This window comes from Phoxinus phoxinus, assembly GCF_949152265.1.
Source record: "Phoxinus phoxinus genome assembly, chromosome: 1".
NCBI classification, from domain to species: domain Eukaryota; kingdom Metazoa; phylum Chordata; class Actinopteri; order Cypriniformes; family Leuciscidae; genus Phoxinus; species Phoxinus phoxinus.
This window is the reverse complement of record NC_136876.1, coordinates 34,504,914-34,523,002: the sequence shown is the minus strand read 5'-3', so window position 1 is coordinate 34,523,002 and position 18,089 is coordinate 34,504,914. Positions and strand designations below refer to the sequence as shown.

General features: G+C 39.1%; 1 protein-coding gene across 3 annotated transcripts in view; it reads left to right on the top strand.

Annotated features, from left to right (window-relative positions):
- The window catches only part of sdk1a (sidekick cell adhesion molecule 1a), a 353,385-nt gene that overhangs the window by 317,886 nt on the left and 17,410 nt on the right, over nucleotides 1-18,089 (top strand). For all 3 annotated transcript variants that reach the window (XM_079625487.1, XM_079625486.1, XM_079625485.1), the window contains 7 exons: nucleotides 4,332-4,526; nucleotides 7,394-7,595; nucleotides 8,789-8,892; nucleotides 9,795-9,865; nucleotides 10,555-10,687; nucleotides 13,813-13,869; nucleotides 14,310-14,411. In XM_079625487.1, the coding sequence (XP_079481613.1) occupies nucleotides 4,332-4,526; nucleotides 7,394-7,595; nucleotides 8,789-8,892; nucleotides 9,795-9,865; nucleotides 10,555-10,687; nucleotides 13,813-13,869; nucleotides 14,310-14,411 (864 nt within the window). The remainder of the gene's footprint in view (nucleotides 1-4,331; nucleotides 4,527-7,393; nucleotides 7,596-8,788; nucleotides 8,893-9,794; nucleotides 9,866-10,554; nucleotides 10,688-13,812; nucleotides 13,870-14,309; nucleotides 14,412-18,089) is intronic.

Genomic DNA, 18,089 nt, shown 5'->3' with positions numbered 1-18,089 from the left:
CATGTAGTCGCAATGTTATATTGTGTCATGCTTATCAAAATAAAACTGATACAATGTAGACCCCACTTCATTGGTATTTAGGCTTATGTTGAACTTTATTCTTGTACAAACAGACGCTGTATTAAGCAATAAATGTATGAAAATGTCTCTGAAATATCTGTGTATTTGGAAAATAATGCATTTATTCCACTTCAGCTGTGGTAAAGTATGCAATCACAGCGCGAGCGTCACTACGGAAAGCAGCGACTTTAAGTTTCAGTTTTCAGCTCCTCTCGCCTGCACGCGGCAACTCACCGATCCGTTACATCCAGCAGCCGATGTCCAACACACCTAATATAAAGGATGAAAAGAGGGAGTGAAGGTAAAGAGAATAAAAAGGGTAGGAGTGAAGGTAAAGAGGATGGAAAGAGGGAGGAGTGAAGGTAAAGAGGATGGAAAGAGGGAGGAGTGAATGTAAAGAAGGAAGTAGAGAGATTTTGAAGGGTGGATGAAGTATGGAGGATAGTTGGGCACTGAGAATCATTCCCACCAAGTTAATTGATTTTTCATTGTTGTTCTTTTTTTATCTTTTAGAATTTCTGTTATTAACTGCAATGTGCACTTTCAACACAATGTGTTCAAGATTGTTAATATTAAAGAGTCGTTTAATTGGAGTGTGTGTCTCTCAAGTCCCCAAAGAGTCATTTAATCGGAGTGTGTGTGTGTCTCTCGAGTCCCCAAAGAGTAATTTATTCGGAGTATGTGTGCATCGCTAGAGTCCCCAAAGAGTCATTTAATCGGAGTGTGTGTGTGTGTGTGTCTCTCAAGTCCCTAAAGAGTCATTTAATCGGAGTGTGTATCACTAGAGTCCCCGAAGAGTCATTTAATCGGAGTGTGTGTGTGTGTGTGTCTCTCAAGTCCCTAAAGAGTCATTTAATCGGAGTGTGTGTGTGTCTCTCGAGTCCCCAAAGAGTCATTTAATCGGAGTATGCGTGTATCACTAGAGTCCCCAAAGAGTCATTTAATCAGTGTGTGTGTGTGTGTCTCGAGTCCCCAAAGAGTCATTTAATCGGAGTGTGTATCACTAGAGTCCCCAAAGAGTCATTTAATCAGTGTGTGTGTGTGTGTGTGTGTCTCTCAAGTCTCCAAAGAGTCATTTAATCGGAGTGTGTGTGAGTTTTTATTTTTTGACAATTAGTACACTTTACAGAAGAACATGCATAATGTCTTAAAGCCCCAGTGTGTAGCCAAAGATGACTCTGGTGAGAAACTCTTTAAGATGTTTTTGTGATGATTAGTTTGCAGTCGATGCTAAATTAACTAGAGGATGCAGGCTGTGGTCAGTGAAGTGTTCTCTGCTATGAAGTGAAGTCAGCTTTATTTCTATAGCGCATTACACAATACAGATCGTTTTAAAGCAGTTTCACACACATAAAATAACTTGCAAATTTCAACAATTACTTATGTAGAGCTGTTTTACAGTTGAAATTGAAGACAATAGTGTCATTATTCAGCTTAATTATGTTCATATTTTGCTTCTGATAGTCAAGTCAAATCAATAATATTTCTGAATGTTAATTGTTCTTCCCCGACTGAGCAGCCAAAGGCACTTGATCTCAAGCTACAAATCAGACAAAACATGTAGGCTACCCATTTACAGTGATCTTGAAGAAATGGAAAAAAAACAAACATGTTTACTCTTACACTTGTATCTCTGCACTAGCTTGATTTCAGTGTCCAGTATTTGAACTTTGATTTGTAATATTCTACTTCTGTGACTTCTTAGGATAAATAATATATAACCTCGCAACAATGTCCTGAAAGTATACCTTAACCAGAGTCTGTGTATCACCATGGTCCTCAAAGTATGACTTCATCAGAGTTTGTGTTTAATGTCCCCAAAATGGACATAAAAAATACTGTCCCCAAAGTGAAGGCAAAATGTCAGGTCTTTAAGGAAGGCTTTTATTGATAAAATCAAGTGATAAATGTGATGACAGCTTCTCCAGAAGTGCAGTCATATCTTTCTTTTGTCTCTAGACCCTTCAGAAAGGGGTGTCCCTAAAGGTAGGGTTCCCAGTCATACGTCCTCACATTTTGGTTAAGTAGGTATGTGTGTGTGTGTGTGTGTGTGTGTGTGTGTGTGTGTGTGCGTGTGTGCGTTCAGGGATGAATGTATGTGATTTCCACTGCCCCTCATGGCTGAAGTGGACATTAGGATGAAATGGCAGCCCTCAAGTGCTGCAGTCTCACAATGTGGGATGGCCTAATTTAGTTTTGCACAGCCAAGGGGGCCGACATGCAGTGCAAGCATCCCGAAAGATAAATAGATGGTTGAATAATGTTCCGTCTCTCCCACGGCCAAGCTCTGCCCACACGTTCCATTTCAACATGTTTCCCGTTAATGTTATCATTTGTTTTGCTTGGTTTGCAACACGTGTCATTCCCACAGACATGATGCAGATGGACACTCGGCAGACCTAGCTTGCTATGCCTTATACACCACAACACAACAAACCATGCTTGTTCATTCTCACATTTGATATTTTATGACAATATACATTATATATATTTTTATATTTTTTTGCATTTGAATAATGTTGAACAATGGTTCACATTACACTTATATATTACCATAGTATAGATATTCTATAATATACGTGACACCGTTTTTATTTTTGTTTCTAGCTACAATTTTTAGTTTTTGAATAATGTTTATTATTTAATGATTTTGAACCAAGGATGGACCAGCGCCAGGACACGACGACAGCGCAGTCCTGAAGGGTCAACTAGTCTCTCCCCTGTGAAGGCCTCCTTCCCTTTACCTCTATACAGATAAAACGTTGTCGGGATAATTCCGGTTCGCGTGGCTACGCAGACGCAATTTTTTTTTTTATGAATTATAAATTCAAGGCCTATAAAGGCCTAACAAGTAGTAGTTTGTTGAGGGTTGATTTGTGAAGGACTACACGCCTGCACACATATATATTCAAACGTGCATACCTATCGACCGAACACGTGATGCGCATGTGTGCGCCGTCTGCATTTTCGCGGGTTCGCGTTTTTGAGGTTTGCGCAGAGAAAACGGATAATCGTTTGCACCTTCAAACCTATTTCGGGGAATGCATTCTCGAGACACCAGGCACTTTTTGTGCGAATGGGCGGCCGCAGCGCGTTTAGGGTTTTGTGTTAGAACGGTGTTGTGTTCGTGGCCCCTAAGTTAATGACTAATGATCTTCGCAACTTCACTGTTACGCTAATTTCTATTATCACTGTAAAGCTGCTTTGAAACAATCCATACTGTTAAAATCGCTATATAAATGAAGGTGACTTGACTTGACCAGGGGTAACTGAGTAGGCTCCAGGGGGGTTTTGCTTTGTTAATTCTTTAAAACAAAATAAAAGATGTAAACAAAAATATTAGGTGTGTAAATAGAGTAATTAAAAGTAATTAAAACACTTTTTTTGTCATTATTGGCTTAACACACATTCAGTCCCTATTTAAGGAAAGAAAGTGTAAGTGTTGCTTTTAGAAAATTCTTAACTGTAATGAAAGATACTGACCTTCTATTTTTGTCCCATCAAATGCTCCAACCAATATCAAATTAAATACAATTATAAAAGAACAGATTTTGTTATTTTTGAACTACTTCAGATTGAGCAGAAGCTATCGGTGAATCTGTTTTTCACCCACAGATTTGCTTGTTTGTAGTTTTGAAGTAAATAATTGTAATAATGTGCATTATAATGTGCATATCAATTAATGATAATGCTGAATAATATCCTGTATAAAATGAGTTAAAAGAACATAATTAGTTTTTGGAGTTGATAAAGAAGTGCCTGAGCCATACCGATGGTACAGTGTAAAACAAACAAATTTCATTTCATGCAGGTTTTTTCTCTGTGTATTGTATTTTACAATTGGAATACATTTGATACAGGGAATGAAGGCAAGGCAGAGGACCTCGCCAATGAAAGACAGATTTAAATAAAGTCTTTTTGCAGTAAAGGGAAGCAATGACTGCAGACGTTAACCAGAGCTGAATTTAAATTAGATGCTGATAGACCAAATTTTCCAGTGCACTGAAGCCTTTTTGAAAGCCATTCGTCTTATAAACCTGCTGTTGTTTTTCTAAAGATGATTTCCCTACAACAAATGGCTTTTTGAGTAGATATTTTCCTCCTGCCCTTTTGTACTTTGATTTCTCAAAACTGAAAACTACTCTCAAAGTTTGCAGAAATGTTATTTATACTTTTGATGTTGGTAAAGGCAGCTTAAGCTGTCTCACTGTAGACATGAGAAGGACAGAGGATCAAGAGTCACCTCAAATGATCTAATGCCTGTTTTATAGGGTACCAGGTAGCTTACCGTCTGGATTCTGGGGATCCCAACCAGTTCATCACAGTAGAGGTTGGTCCTGATACCCGTCAGTTCACCGCATCCAGCCTGACCCCAGAGGCGGCCTACATCTTTCGGATCTCCGCCAAGACGGAGCAGGGCTGGGGAACACCTGCACTGGCTGTGGTCATAACTACTGAGATTAGAGGTGACGCAAACACACAAATACACAATTCACCCTACCTATTTACTGAATGTTATTGGTCTTATTGCAAATGATTAATCTATGCATGTTTCTTTTAGGTTTTTAATCAAAATATAACTCAATCTTCTAGTGAAATGACAGACTTCTCTCCGGTGACGTACTGTATGCTAGACTTCTCCAATCATTTAGTCCGCATAAACTTTGTTCCTTTCTTACAATCAATCGAACGCAAGCTTTCATCCAAACAACACCCAATAAATTGAATCAAGACTCCATCCTACATTTGTTTTCTTTTTCGATAATCCGTTTCACTCGGCTGTACATAAAAAATATCCAATCATAGCCCATATCCTAACCCTACCCCTAAAGTTATAGGTTAGAGATTGGTAAATAAGAAAAGGACATTGGTCCAAAAATGAGTCCTGCTTCTAAAAAAGAAATTATGTTAGACAAAATTAAAATGGATGCTATTTACTTTCTTAAAATCATTTGTATTTTAGTATTGTATTAAAATTAGGGCTGTCAAAAGATTAATCGTGATTAATCGCATCCAAAATAAAAATTTGTGTTTACATAATATATGTGTTTTTACTGTGTATAATTATTTATATATATATATAAAAAAACACAATCATGTATATATTTAAGAAAAATTGGTTATATTTATATATAAAATATTTATATATAATATAAATTATATAAATGTATATAAATGCAATTATTTCTTAAATATATACATGAATGTGTGTGTATTTATTTTATACATAATAATTATACACAGTACACACACATATATTATGTAAACACAAACTTTTATTTTGGATGCGATTAATCACGATTAATATTTTGACAGCCCTAAATAAAATATGTAATATTTTCCTCCTTTGAAACAGCTTTTCTTTTCAATACATCACCTAGACCTAGTGTTAATTTCGTCAGACGAGACGAGACAAAATATGTTCGTCAACTACTTTTTTTTCCATGACTAAGACGAGACGATGACGAGACTGCACTACTGTTCAAAAACGCTGACTAAGACTAAATTAACATGCATTATTGTTGACGAAAAAAGACGAGACGAAAATGTTTTGCATAAAATAAAAAATAAGATAAAATCTCTCTTCATTTTCGTCTACAATCGTCTCTGCTTTTTCATCAGCTGTTACGCCTTTAAAATATTCCGAATGAGTTCGCGCTGTTGCAAAAAAATAGCCTCCTGGAAGTTCCGGGAGTCTCCCGCATATTGATAGCGGCTCACTGATGCCCACGAATTAGTTAAAATCTCCGGAATCTAGAACGAGCGCGCCCGCGAGACAGAGACTGTGCTCCAAACCGCGTAGCGCGTGCACGGCGGAGAGAGAGCAAGAGACCGCGCGCGTGTGCCTCATGAAGTATCATCATGAAAAAAACTCAGCACCGGGGTGCACCCCAACCTGAAACGTCTTCCCGCGCCTTTGTAACTTCAGTCTTCTGTTGGGCCCCAGCTTTTGAATTGTGTTGGTTAAAATAAAATACTCTTCAGAACAGGTTCCTCATTTGTAAATGTGACTCCTCAGAAATTGAAAACCAGACATGTTTAACAGTTGCATTCAACAAAAATCATTCAACAAGTGTATTTTGTCAGGTTCTGACATTTAACCAATATTTGAGATATGTGAAACACTTTTATACTGAAATGTTAATCAGAAATAATCTCAGTAATAATGTGTTATTAAAAAAAAAATACTATTTTTTTTACTAAAACTTGACTAAAATGAAAACACTTTTAGTCGACTAAAACTTGACTAAGATCCCTTAAGTTCTCTTTTGACTAAAACTAGACTAAAATGATGAGACTTTTAGTCGACTAAAACTAGACTAACAAAAAAAGATATGTGAATGACTAAATATGACTAAGACTAACAAGGACATTTGGCACAAGACTAAGACTAAGACTAAATTAAAAATAGGTGACAAAATTAACACTACCTAGACCCCGAAAATATTGTTAGATATTGTTTCTACAATTTGTGCAATAGTTAACATAGTGATTAAGTGTCGGTTAATGTCAACATAATGTAAGTTTGTTTTGCAATTATAGCAAATAACAATAAAATTGAAAGCATTACTACACTCAATTGCTCTGAATGAAATTGACTTGAGAACTGGCTGCTGGTGGTGTTTCAGGAGGAAAGTAGTTATCGACAATAGACTGAAACCTTACAATCGAGTCTGGCTGCATTCTGAAACGGCTTTTTTTCACGATCGCAAAAATTCACAGTGGATCATTTTATTGTATTGAATATCCTATTTCTCTCAGAAAGCATGTCACATTATAGAAGTAAAATTGATTGTGAATGTGGTCCTTATGATTTTAAGCAAATATTTAGGTTAAATTCTCAGAAATGCATGCATGATCCATATCGTTCTTTAGACACTTATGAGCTATGATATGCATCCCAAATGCTCCACCGGTAATAAACTGATCAATAGCAAGACAGATAGTTTAGGTTAAAGATGGAGAGCGATTGCATATCATCCTTTGACCCCCTGAAACTGCTCGATTGGTCATTTTGAAAGCTGCACGGACAAGGCTATTGCAATCATGGCTTTCGATAGCTTTGGTTGCGCATGATCTGCATCTTTAATGGCGATCGATACGGTGCACCTTTAAATAAACAATTATGCCTCTCTGTATTGAATTCTCCCATTAAAATCGATGAGGCTATGCAGTTGTGTGTCACACAGGTGGGGAGGGGTGGAGAGGCCAGGGCAAGACCCGCTGACTGATGCACACATGAGTAGAAGAGTCCTGTCCCGCGATTAAGAACAGTCAGCAATACCAGCCTGACCCCTGAACTCACACTTCACATCTATCTCTCCTCCATCAGAGCGACCGCAGCCTCCACGGCAGCTGCGAGTGCCACAGGACCACGTGCAGTCCCGCAAACTGCAGCTCAACTGGGTGCCCGGAGGGGATGGCTCGTCTCCCGTCCGTTACTTTACCCTACAGACGCGGGAGCTTCCCAACGGTGACTGGTTCACACATTCCTCCGCTATAAGCCACAATTATACCTCCTGGGAGGTGGACAGGTGAGCTCATTTCTCAACCCCACAATCCCGCAAACAGCAGTATGGCTTTACCCAAAGACTGCCCTCGGATGAGTTGATTCCTGTCGATTTCCACTGCTTCACAGCCACATGTGTTCCCCTGCAGGGAGTGATATTAAATGCGTAGGAGCCTTTTTCCAGTGCAGCAATTTATGATACTCAATCCAATTTGAGAGAGTGAGGAACAATCAGTACCTTGGGCTACGGGCACTCCAGCTTTTTGCATATGAGTTATGTCGGATCCGCAGCCATGATTATATGGGCAGTCGAATAGTATTTTATATGCATTCAGAGGGCCATCTCATCTTGATTATGATGAGTCCCCTTTCTCAGTTGAAAACTCTCTCAGCCATCAGCTTTTGAGTGCTTTTTTTAAACAGCCAGATTGTTGCTAAATGGATTATTCAGGACTGATTTGTGTCTTTAACAGCTGGAGGCTTTTAGGAGTGGGGCATCATGGGAAAAATATTCCCTTTAACCAAGTAATACGAATAGTGGAAAACCCCCTCGTTTGGAAAGCACCGTGCAACTCATCTCAATCTTCAGAGATCGGTTATGAGGCCTAAACGATATGTTTAGTTTGTTAACGAGTTGGCTTGTGCGGTGTGTTTTGATTAAATGTGAAATGACCAAATTAGAAATGTAAGCACAGATTTTTCCACATATTCCCTTTACTGTCGATTTCAGGTGATTTTCAACACAAAGTGATTGAAGAAGGCTAGGCAGTAGGGGTGTGCAATTATGACAAAAGCAGTATTTTTTTATTATTACCTTTGATATTGAAACGTGATTATTTATATTTTATTATAATCATATAAATTATTCATATAATTGTGCAGCCCTACTAGGCTGCATTCACTAACATATTTTACCTGCATCTCAGTTCTTCATATCATATTTCTGGGTTCATGAATTGACACATAAGCTGCACTCATGTCTTTATATGAGCTCTCCAATAAGAAGTGTTTTGTATCTTATTTCCGTCCTCACCTCTCTGCCTCAAGTGCTTTAAGATAAAACTCTGTAATTGCCAGCGTGTGCCCTTGGGCTTCAATGGATTGTGTCCCTGACATTTATAGATACTAGCTCATACATGCACTGCTGAGCCACATCATTTGTGATGGGAAAGGTCTTTGTCCAAAATGAGAGAGCTCACGAGCTGTGCAATCCCTCAGGCTGAAACCCTACACTTCATACAAGCTGAGAATGATGGCGACTAATGACGTCGGAGACAGCAAGTACAGCCAAGAGACGGATGCAATTACCACTTTACAAGATGGTGAGTAATAATGAGCGTGTTGTATCCACTGGCTTTGGTTGATGCGCTATTGATTCAAATAAAAGTCATAGAAGAGCTACAGTCTTACTATCTGCGCCATTTACTTGGAAGCAGAGGTATTGGAGCTGATTTAATTCTGTCATTATTTACTCACCCTCACGTTATTCTAAACTTGTGTGACTTTCTTTCTTCAGTGGAACACAAAGGGAGATTGTTTTTTTAAAATGTGCAGCATACTTTTTTCATGCTCTTAGAATAAATGGGAACTGGAGTTTTTAGGCTTCAAAAAGGACACCAAAGCACCATAAAAGTTAGTCCTAAATTTCCACAAGGAAGCTGTGGGAAAGTTCAGAGAAAAATAAAAAAGATACTATCTATCGAATTTTACAGTATTAATGCTTTTTCTTTCTGACTCATCAGAAGTCATGAGAATCTTTTTAGTCAACAGTCAATGTGTTTCTCTTCAGGTTTATACATCTAAAAGTAGAAAAAGATACGAATGTTATCCATATCGATGCCTTTAATGGGGTCCCTCGCAAGGGGACCATCATATTCAGGGATACAGGGCATCAGAAAGATTGAAAACCCCTCATCCATATGGCTCAAAACTTGCTGGAAGAGAAGATATTGGTAAATACTGCTTGTCTGTTTCTCACAGAAATCCATCATACGACATATGAGGACAAAAGCACACAATTGATATGATGAACCACTTTTATGGTGCTTTTTCTAGCTTGACAACACCAGTCCTCATTTACTTCCATTACAGTGAAAAGAACATTCTTCAAAATTTCTTTTTATGTTCCAGAGAAGAAATAGCTAAACAGATTATGGAATGAGATTCCCTTATCTAAGAATGTATCTAACCGGATCTCTCCTTGTATTTTACTTTTTTCATGCAGTTCCTGATGAAGCGCCCTTGATTCAAGCCGTGAAACCCTCCACGACAACATCTGTGCTGGTGCAGTGGCAGGTACGCTAATGCCAGCCCACCCCGGTCGTGTGAACTCCTGACCCCCATTAAGTTTATCTGATGGCCAGATAACAAACCGGCTCCAGCATGAGAAGAATACCAGCATGTTGCAGGCTATCACCAGTGAAATTACAGCCCTGTTCTGTTTAATGATCTGACTTTTGTCAATATGTAGCCTCGCTTCGCTCTGAGCAACCTGCCGTGCATTGCTTAGTATTCCTCGTGCAGGTTTGAATAAATTAATGACTTGCGGTATTGATACCCGCACATTTACAGAGCTCGCAGAGGGCTTTGGCAAGCCCAGGATAATTAATACCCATGCACGACAGCGATCCTGCAATCTGAAGGGATATTAATTAGTAGCTGAAACCTTTATTCACTGACCTATGAGTCCCGGATCTTCTCACTACTGTCTGTTTTATCAGCAGAACCGTGGGCCGAGTTGATTACACTTAGCTCGGAGCTTTGTTAATTACCCACTGACTGAATGGCTCAGAAATTAAATCCTCATCTTTTATTTATCTTATTCGTTTCGCGGCAAGCGTCGCGCACGGATGTGCGATGGGAGATCAGTCAGCGCTGTCTGTCAGTTACAGCCAGGAAGGCTTTTTTTATCAGGGTGTCCTTTAATAAGGACCGTGAGAACAGCTAGTGGAATGTGACCTTTAATTTAATCTATGCCTTTGCAGAAGCCCAAGGAGGAGAGTTTGAATGGGGTTCTGGTGGGCTATCGGCTCTACTACCGTGAGCTGCAGTATGACAGCGCTCCGCAGGAGTCAAAGAGGGCCGTCAACAGCTCCTTGCTGCGCACCGAACTGACAGGTAACTAGCGGGAGGAGACTCTCCTCTTGAACCAGAAACGTCTGCACGCAGGCGTGATTTATAGCTCGAGTGCTTCTTTGAACACTTTAACCCATGCAGTTATTGAAAAAAATATATTTATTTCTCAAGGAATTCCTCAATGTTTTAAACTCGCTTGTTTTGACGTGTTTACTTTTGTGCAAAGATATTGTATTTCTCCCAGCTACTCTCTCAGAAAGAAAGGCGAGTTTTAAATTGAAACTGGGACACAATCAGTGATGCCAAATCCACATTAAAACAATGAATATGAACTTTATCAAAGCATTAGGGTGAGCGTCCTCCTTGAAGTTAGGACAATCCTAATCTAATTGTAACGGTATACCAATGCATCCGTAAAGTGTTTAATTTAATATCATTATGTAATATTTTAATTAATGGCAATGTCCTTGTTTTGTTCTATTATATTTGTTCCACCGCTTTTTTTTATGTGTTCTCAGAGTGTGTGTGTGTGTGTGTGTGTGTGTGTGTGTGTGTGTTTCCAAACTTCCTACGGTGGTTTCGTCTCGATCAGTCTAACGGTTTCGAAGATATTGCTAATTGACCCTTTGCAGATAGTTTGATTGGCAGGCAATCTGACCACTCATAATCGCCATCCGCCATTTTTGTCCGACAGAGCAGTCAGATTTTTGTGAAAATTGGAGAAACCGTCTAGGGCAAGTTCGAAAAAGTAGGTTTTAAAAAAAAAAGTAAAAATGGCGGAAAGATTTTCATGACAGAAAACGACGTCATATGATGCAATCGAATCGTCTTGAGCCAAGGAATCTGTGGGAAAATTTTGTTTCTAGCCCTTATGGTTCAAAAGTTATTAGCATAGACATGAGTGAAACACAGTTTGTGGCGCTAGTGGGGTTGAGTTAGAGACTCCAAATTTGCTATGGTGACTGTTCAGACTGTCCTCTATCAGTGTGTCAAATATATAACTTTATAGTTCATAACTTTCCCGCAAGCAGTTCTATGGGCTGCCATAGAGTTCCATACGGAAGAAGAAGAAGAAGAACACCAACGATTTCAATAGGTGCCTCCGCACTTTCAGTGCTTGGCCCCTAATAATAATAATAGCATAATAATATCCCTGTTACCTTAGAAAAGCTTAATCCAAAATTACATTATTTTTGGTGGAAAAATCAATGGCACAAACATAAGCAAATATTACAAATGGTTTTGATTAATTCTGTGATGTTTTGTGATATTAGTTGTTTTGTCTTACCTTACAATATTCCATGTTTGATGAAATGAAAAATATGGTTAATATTAGTCAAACTTAACTTGGCTAAATGTAATTTAAAGTTCCCAGCATGTAAGCTAATTTTCAATCCCTCACTGAGCTTTTTTTCCTGTCCATTTTGGCAAGTGTTTGACGTGTGCTTTTGTGCAAAAAATATATAGACCTATTGTATTTCCCAGCTACACTCTTGGAAAGGAAGTCGAGTTTTGAAATGAAACTAGGACACAATCTGTAATGGCAAATTTCGAAATCCACATTAATACGATGAATATTGCGCCAATTTGAACGCTATCAAAGCGTTAGGGCGCTTTTTCTCCCTGCAGTTAGAGAATATATTTCCGCCGGATGGCTGAGCGTAGGTGAACTCATTACGCGCTCAGGCTGCGTGAGGTGCGGAATCATGAGTTTGAGCTCAAGTGTTCGACACCATGCACGCCATCGGGCTCTTTTTCCACAGCCCGGATCCGGCTGCTAAATCTCCTTTGACAAATTGGACTCAGCAGTGTTGACAGCATTTAAATGCGCAAGCCTGGAGCAGCCAAGCACGAAGGCATATTTAATTCCTTTCCCTATGTTCTGCACTGGTCAGGGCAGGAATGCAATATCTCTCCTCTGCTCTCCACTCATCTTACATGTTAAAATCTGAGGTCTGTTAAGTGCTGAATGCACCTCCCTGCTGAAATCACCCTAAATGCCAAGAGGAAATTACCGGAGCTATGCTCTGTTTGTTCAGGCTTAACAGCTTACATTGAAAAGTTAGCAGGTACTCCAGAAGCTAACAAGGTCCCTGTCACTTTCTGAGGCATTCTGCTGAAGACGAGTCAGTTTCTGTTACTTATATATGCCTATGATTGTTGTTCATAGTGTGTTGTCGGACAGATACAAAGATTTAGTCATTCCTCTTGTGCAATACAATATTTAAATGACATTTTTACAGATTAATATAATATTCTTTTTTTTATTTTAGTATCAAATATTAAGGTGACATTTAAATTAATTTAAATAATTTTAAATCCATTTACACTGGATGTTGTTATGCAATTCTAACATAAAAAAAGTGGTAATTTGTTCAAGTGGTCAAATTACATCAAAAACAAAACAAGTTTAAATATGTTGATTGATAATCGTAATCATAATAATATCCCCTTTTAACGAAGAAAAGCTGGATCCATAATGACTAAGTATTAGCAATGGTTTCTTTGATCATTAGCAATCTTTTTGTCTTAGATTACAATATTCCATTTTTGATAAAAGGGTAGAAATCTGTATGATAATGTCAAAATATGATTCAAACTTAACTGGGTTAAATTTAATTTAAAGTTTACTTTTAATCCCTATCTGAGCTCTTTATTTCTGTCCATTTAGGTATTTTTAAGTGAAGTTGAAGTGTCTGAGCTTGACCAGAAGATACTTCTGAAAGTCTGATATGCCCTCTTGTAGAAACCCTTTTTTAAACTACAGAGACATATTCATTTAAGTTACAGAGCTCAAAGGGAACAGTATAAAAGGATTGACTAGTGGTGCGGACGATTTTTCTTTAATTTTCCCCAAGTGATGCTGGATCAGTATATGTTTTAAAAATCTTATTAGGTCCCTAATGCACCCCAGCTTGTGATATAGAACTGTATATTGACTGTTGAATCATTAATCACTGACTCGCTTTGGTTTCTCGCGGGGGTTTGATCTGAGCGTGTGCAAAAGTGAGATGAGCATTGTGGAATTTCATCAATCTCTTGGAGAAGTGTGTGATGAGCAACTTTGAAAAGCAAAGATTTACTGCCATGATGAAATATCCCTTTGATTTGTGCTTTTCCATCTCCAGTAATGTATTCCTCATCAGTTGCTCTTTCTCCCTCCACAGCCAAAAGCACTGTGAAGACTGTCAGCAATCCTTCATTAACCGAATTCGAGCTAACGCGTAAGTTTCATTTAGCCATCTTTCTCATTTATGTCAGTCTGCCTTTGAAGTCCGAAATAATCAAACTCCCTTTGGCAAAGTGTGTAATCCCAAATACTCTTCCTGTTCAGAGAACATGGTTTTTCCGCTAATCCATCTACTCTGACCAGGAACATTCTGGCCCTGAGATATTCTCAAAAGTGAATCTCATTGCACACTGCCTGAGACCCGAGAAATGCATGTGCTCTCAGTTCTCGTGTGTAAGAGTTTGATGCCTTTGCTTTCCATGATCACACGCAAACTATTCCGTATCCACACTGTATGGAACAGTAGGTGGATATCTGAGAGATGTTTTTGTTTCTTGAATTCTCATTCTTCTGTCATATCTGCTGTCTCAAAGCCAAGATACACTTTTCAAGTACCCTTATACCCTTCTGTTTTTAATTTTATATTCTCATCAGAGCTGCAGAAATACAGGCGCTATGAAATTGTGATGACTGCCTACAACGTCATTGGCGAAAGCCCTCCAAGTGCTCCAGTAGAGGTGTTTGTTGGAGAAGCAGGTAAGCGATTGTGTGAAAATGAGGGCACTTTCCTCATGTTTTTGCAATATTATCTGGAAAAACTACACAGCAATGTAATTCCATATTGGCTATACATTCATAAAGACACTTTTGATTAAAAGTGATAACATCCAGTTCCAACCTTCCCCAAACTTCACCCGGGCCCCTCTTATTGTTGAGTCTTGATGTTACGAGGTATTGTAACACCAGACGCTACAGTTGTTGTGTCGCGCCGTGCCTTGAGGCTGTCTACACTGGACGCGACAAAGCGAACGTCCCAAATCCATTGGTCCTATGTGTCAGAAGTAGCCTGAGCGCTTTAAGTACATCCGAAATAGAATGGCCATCAGTTTACTCTCTGGGTTTTGTTGTGCATAGTGTAGACAGCATCACTGATTATAATCTTTTTGTCTCGTTGCGTCGCGTCACTCACGCCCAGTGTAGACACAGTGTAAGGTATCTTGTATTTTCTAAACTTGCACCTTTTGAAACATAACTCAATAGTTACGTAGAAGACTATGGGTTGTTGTTTTTTCGAATACTGAGCAGACATTTGTCAAACGCAGACCACTATGCTTTGCTGGCATCATCCCACCAGAGGACCATTTTAATGAGAGAGCAAATTCACAGAAAACATATTTGCCGCTCCACCCTGACAGATGTGGTGATGACCACTGTCGATGGATGTTCCTTTTCAGATGGCTGTGCCATAAGGCTCTCTAGGAGCAGGACAGCATGCGCTCTGTCTCTCGAGTCCTTCAGGGAATAAGGCGTGACATGAGCTGACAGATATGAATTGTGTTCCCTTAGTGGAGTGGCATGAAGAGGGAACATAACGACAGAGGCTAGAGCTATGCTGAGGTTCTGCTTAATGTGACAGAAACACAAACCCACTTAAAGGCCTGGGCTTGGATCAATTTATGTTTAGATCAATTAGCTTTTTCAGAAGCAATCATGATTACTATTGAAATTTCATTTCAGGGATCTGAGAGGTTTGGAAGAAAATTGGCTTATACTCCAAGCAACCCAAACTTTTAAGTTCACAGTTTAGTTTGCTTATAAGTTGAATTGTGAACACAAAGGACTTTGTTTACCTTATTTTCACTTTTGTTTGAATTTTAAGGTTCTAGAAACGTAAAATATGGCTATTACAGATTACCGTACAACAAAGTGCTGCTTATTCTGTTTCTATGCAGATGATAGAGTGAGATATTATTATACACAATAGTGGGCTGCCTTTCTGTCATATTGTTATGCTGTCATATGCTGTGATATAAAGAAACACAAACTCTCAAAGGTCTTCCTTCAGTTTTGATCCTGAAGATGGCAATATCTGAAATCCTTGTCCTTGTTGGAACATGTTTTTGCTCTCATGAGAAAAACAGCTTATAAGTAATACCAGGTGATGTGTTTTTAAAATGTAAAAATGCATAAAGTTTTCTGTGATGGGTAGGTTTAGGGTCTACGAATGGTTTCTATCCTGGTTGGAACTTCAATCTGAATGCACACAGACTCATGGGGGACTCGTGTCACCGTGGGGACCTAAATTGAGGTCCCAAATTTAGTGCGTGTGTGTGTGTCTTACAATGTGTAAATACAAAATTAAATGAAACTCAGTCACAACTGAAATAGTCCAAAATGAGATCTGAGAAAGCAGTTGTTTGTTTGTTTGTTCACTTTTCTTTCCTGATTGTGGTTCTTTCAAGGACTTTAGGATAACTAACTAAGAGGACCGTGTTCTGAGACTAGTAATAACTGGGACTAGTCACAGCGCTTGCATATTGTTGCCTTATTGTTGGTTTGATTGCTTCTATTTCTCTCCTCATTTGTAAGTCGCTTTGGATGAAAGCATCTGCTAAATGATTAAATGTAAATGTACATGAGTCTGGAGTGCTTAGAGATACAGTATGAAAAGATGGCTGAATAAGTGTGCTCAAAGATGAGTTTGTTGTTTTGAGCTGTACCGAAGGCTGGTTTAGCTCTTTGTTCTCCCCTACCTCACAATCAGGCTCCTGCGAGCTAGATTGTACGGCTGAATTGTAAAGTGCTTTTCAAGTTGAGCTCAAGTTGTTCTGTTACTTAAACAGAATTTTTTTTCCCTGTGCATGTATTGACTTGAATAATATCCAGCTGCCTGGCTGAAGAGCCGAGCGCTCAGTCTAATGAGCTGCCAAAAGAGGAAGCCCGGATATGACATTACAACTATTCCTCTGGAAACTAATAATTGTTTTGCTGTTTTATTGGGTACAATACAAAAGAAAGGATGTTTATCACCTACACAGCCTGAAACAAATCTATATTCATGTGGGGCATCTTATATGATCAATGAAAGGGCCTTTAGTGGAAAAACAATCCTCTCACCGCTAGCAAATAGATGCATTACATCCGCATTTCTACCATACGCTAAAAGTATTGAACGCAGGCAAATTGCTACAAATGCGAACTGTCGTTTGTGCTGTTTAATTCCACTCCAGCCGTGCTAACAGGCTGACACTGCACAGACAGGATGTTGTCAAGGCTCTCGCTCGCCGCACAGTTTTGCATTTCACCTAATCATTGCCAAGATTATTTATGAAATTCTAAACAGCATTGCTCTAGTAGTGCCACAGTGTTAATAAAAGCAGTCATGGTGAGACTTTTGGCAGGACAGAGGTGTGTGTGTGTGTGTGTTTTACCTCTTTGCAGCATTTTTGGCCTCCTCTCATAAGGGGTTTAATGAAGCAGTAAATATGAATCTGTCATAAAGAATTCAAGCAGCTGGTGGAGCAGGCAGGGTTATCAACATCAGGTTATTAACAGCATCATTAGAAAGGGCCAGGCATGGAGATTACTTCCAGCAGCAGGAGGGGGGGACAGCCAAACAAACAAATGAATTTCCCTCTGATTAACGTCAGGTTGACTACATACCCTGAGAGGGATCAGAGAACTTAAAAGCCTTCTGACATTCGATGGACATTCTGGTGTTAAAATGCAGAAACAGCAGACGGTTTTAAACCCAAGAGAGATGCCCACATAGAGAGCATTTTAAGGCATCATTGGGGTTCCTGATGGGAAGGTTGTTCTAAAAGGTGGGTAGCAATGCTGTTTTATAAGCTTTCTAAGGTAACATCCAAAACTCAGAATGCACTGCCACAAACAGTGAAAAATTGTATCCACACTCTCAGGGAAAAAAAGCGCAAAGACTCTACCTTTAGGGGTACAGAGTTACAGCGGGAAGCAGCGTTTCTCTCTTGCCTGATGAGCCCATTGAGATTTAACAGACACCCTAAAATGTGCCGTGGGTTTGGTGAAGGGTGATTGAAAATGAAAGGGGAGAAGTCACATGTGAGCAGGAAGTGCCTCCATCCAGGGGCGTAGAATTTAGTAGGGACGCTAGGGACATGTCCCTACCAATGTCCAGTGACACTGATATATCCCTAGCAATAATTTCGATCAGAACTTAAAATATATTTATATATTGATGTCCCTGTCCTCACCAATTTCAAAATCAAACCTACAACACTGCCTCCATCGCACTATGATTGTTTTTTTTGTGTGATAAATCTGAATGGATAATGGCGTTAAATTTATTTATTTACCTTTATTTAGCCAGGAGAAAACCTCACTGAGATTAAAATCTCTTTTACAGGAGTGTCCTGGCCAAGATAAGCGGCCCAGTTATTCAAACCACATGTAACA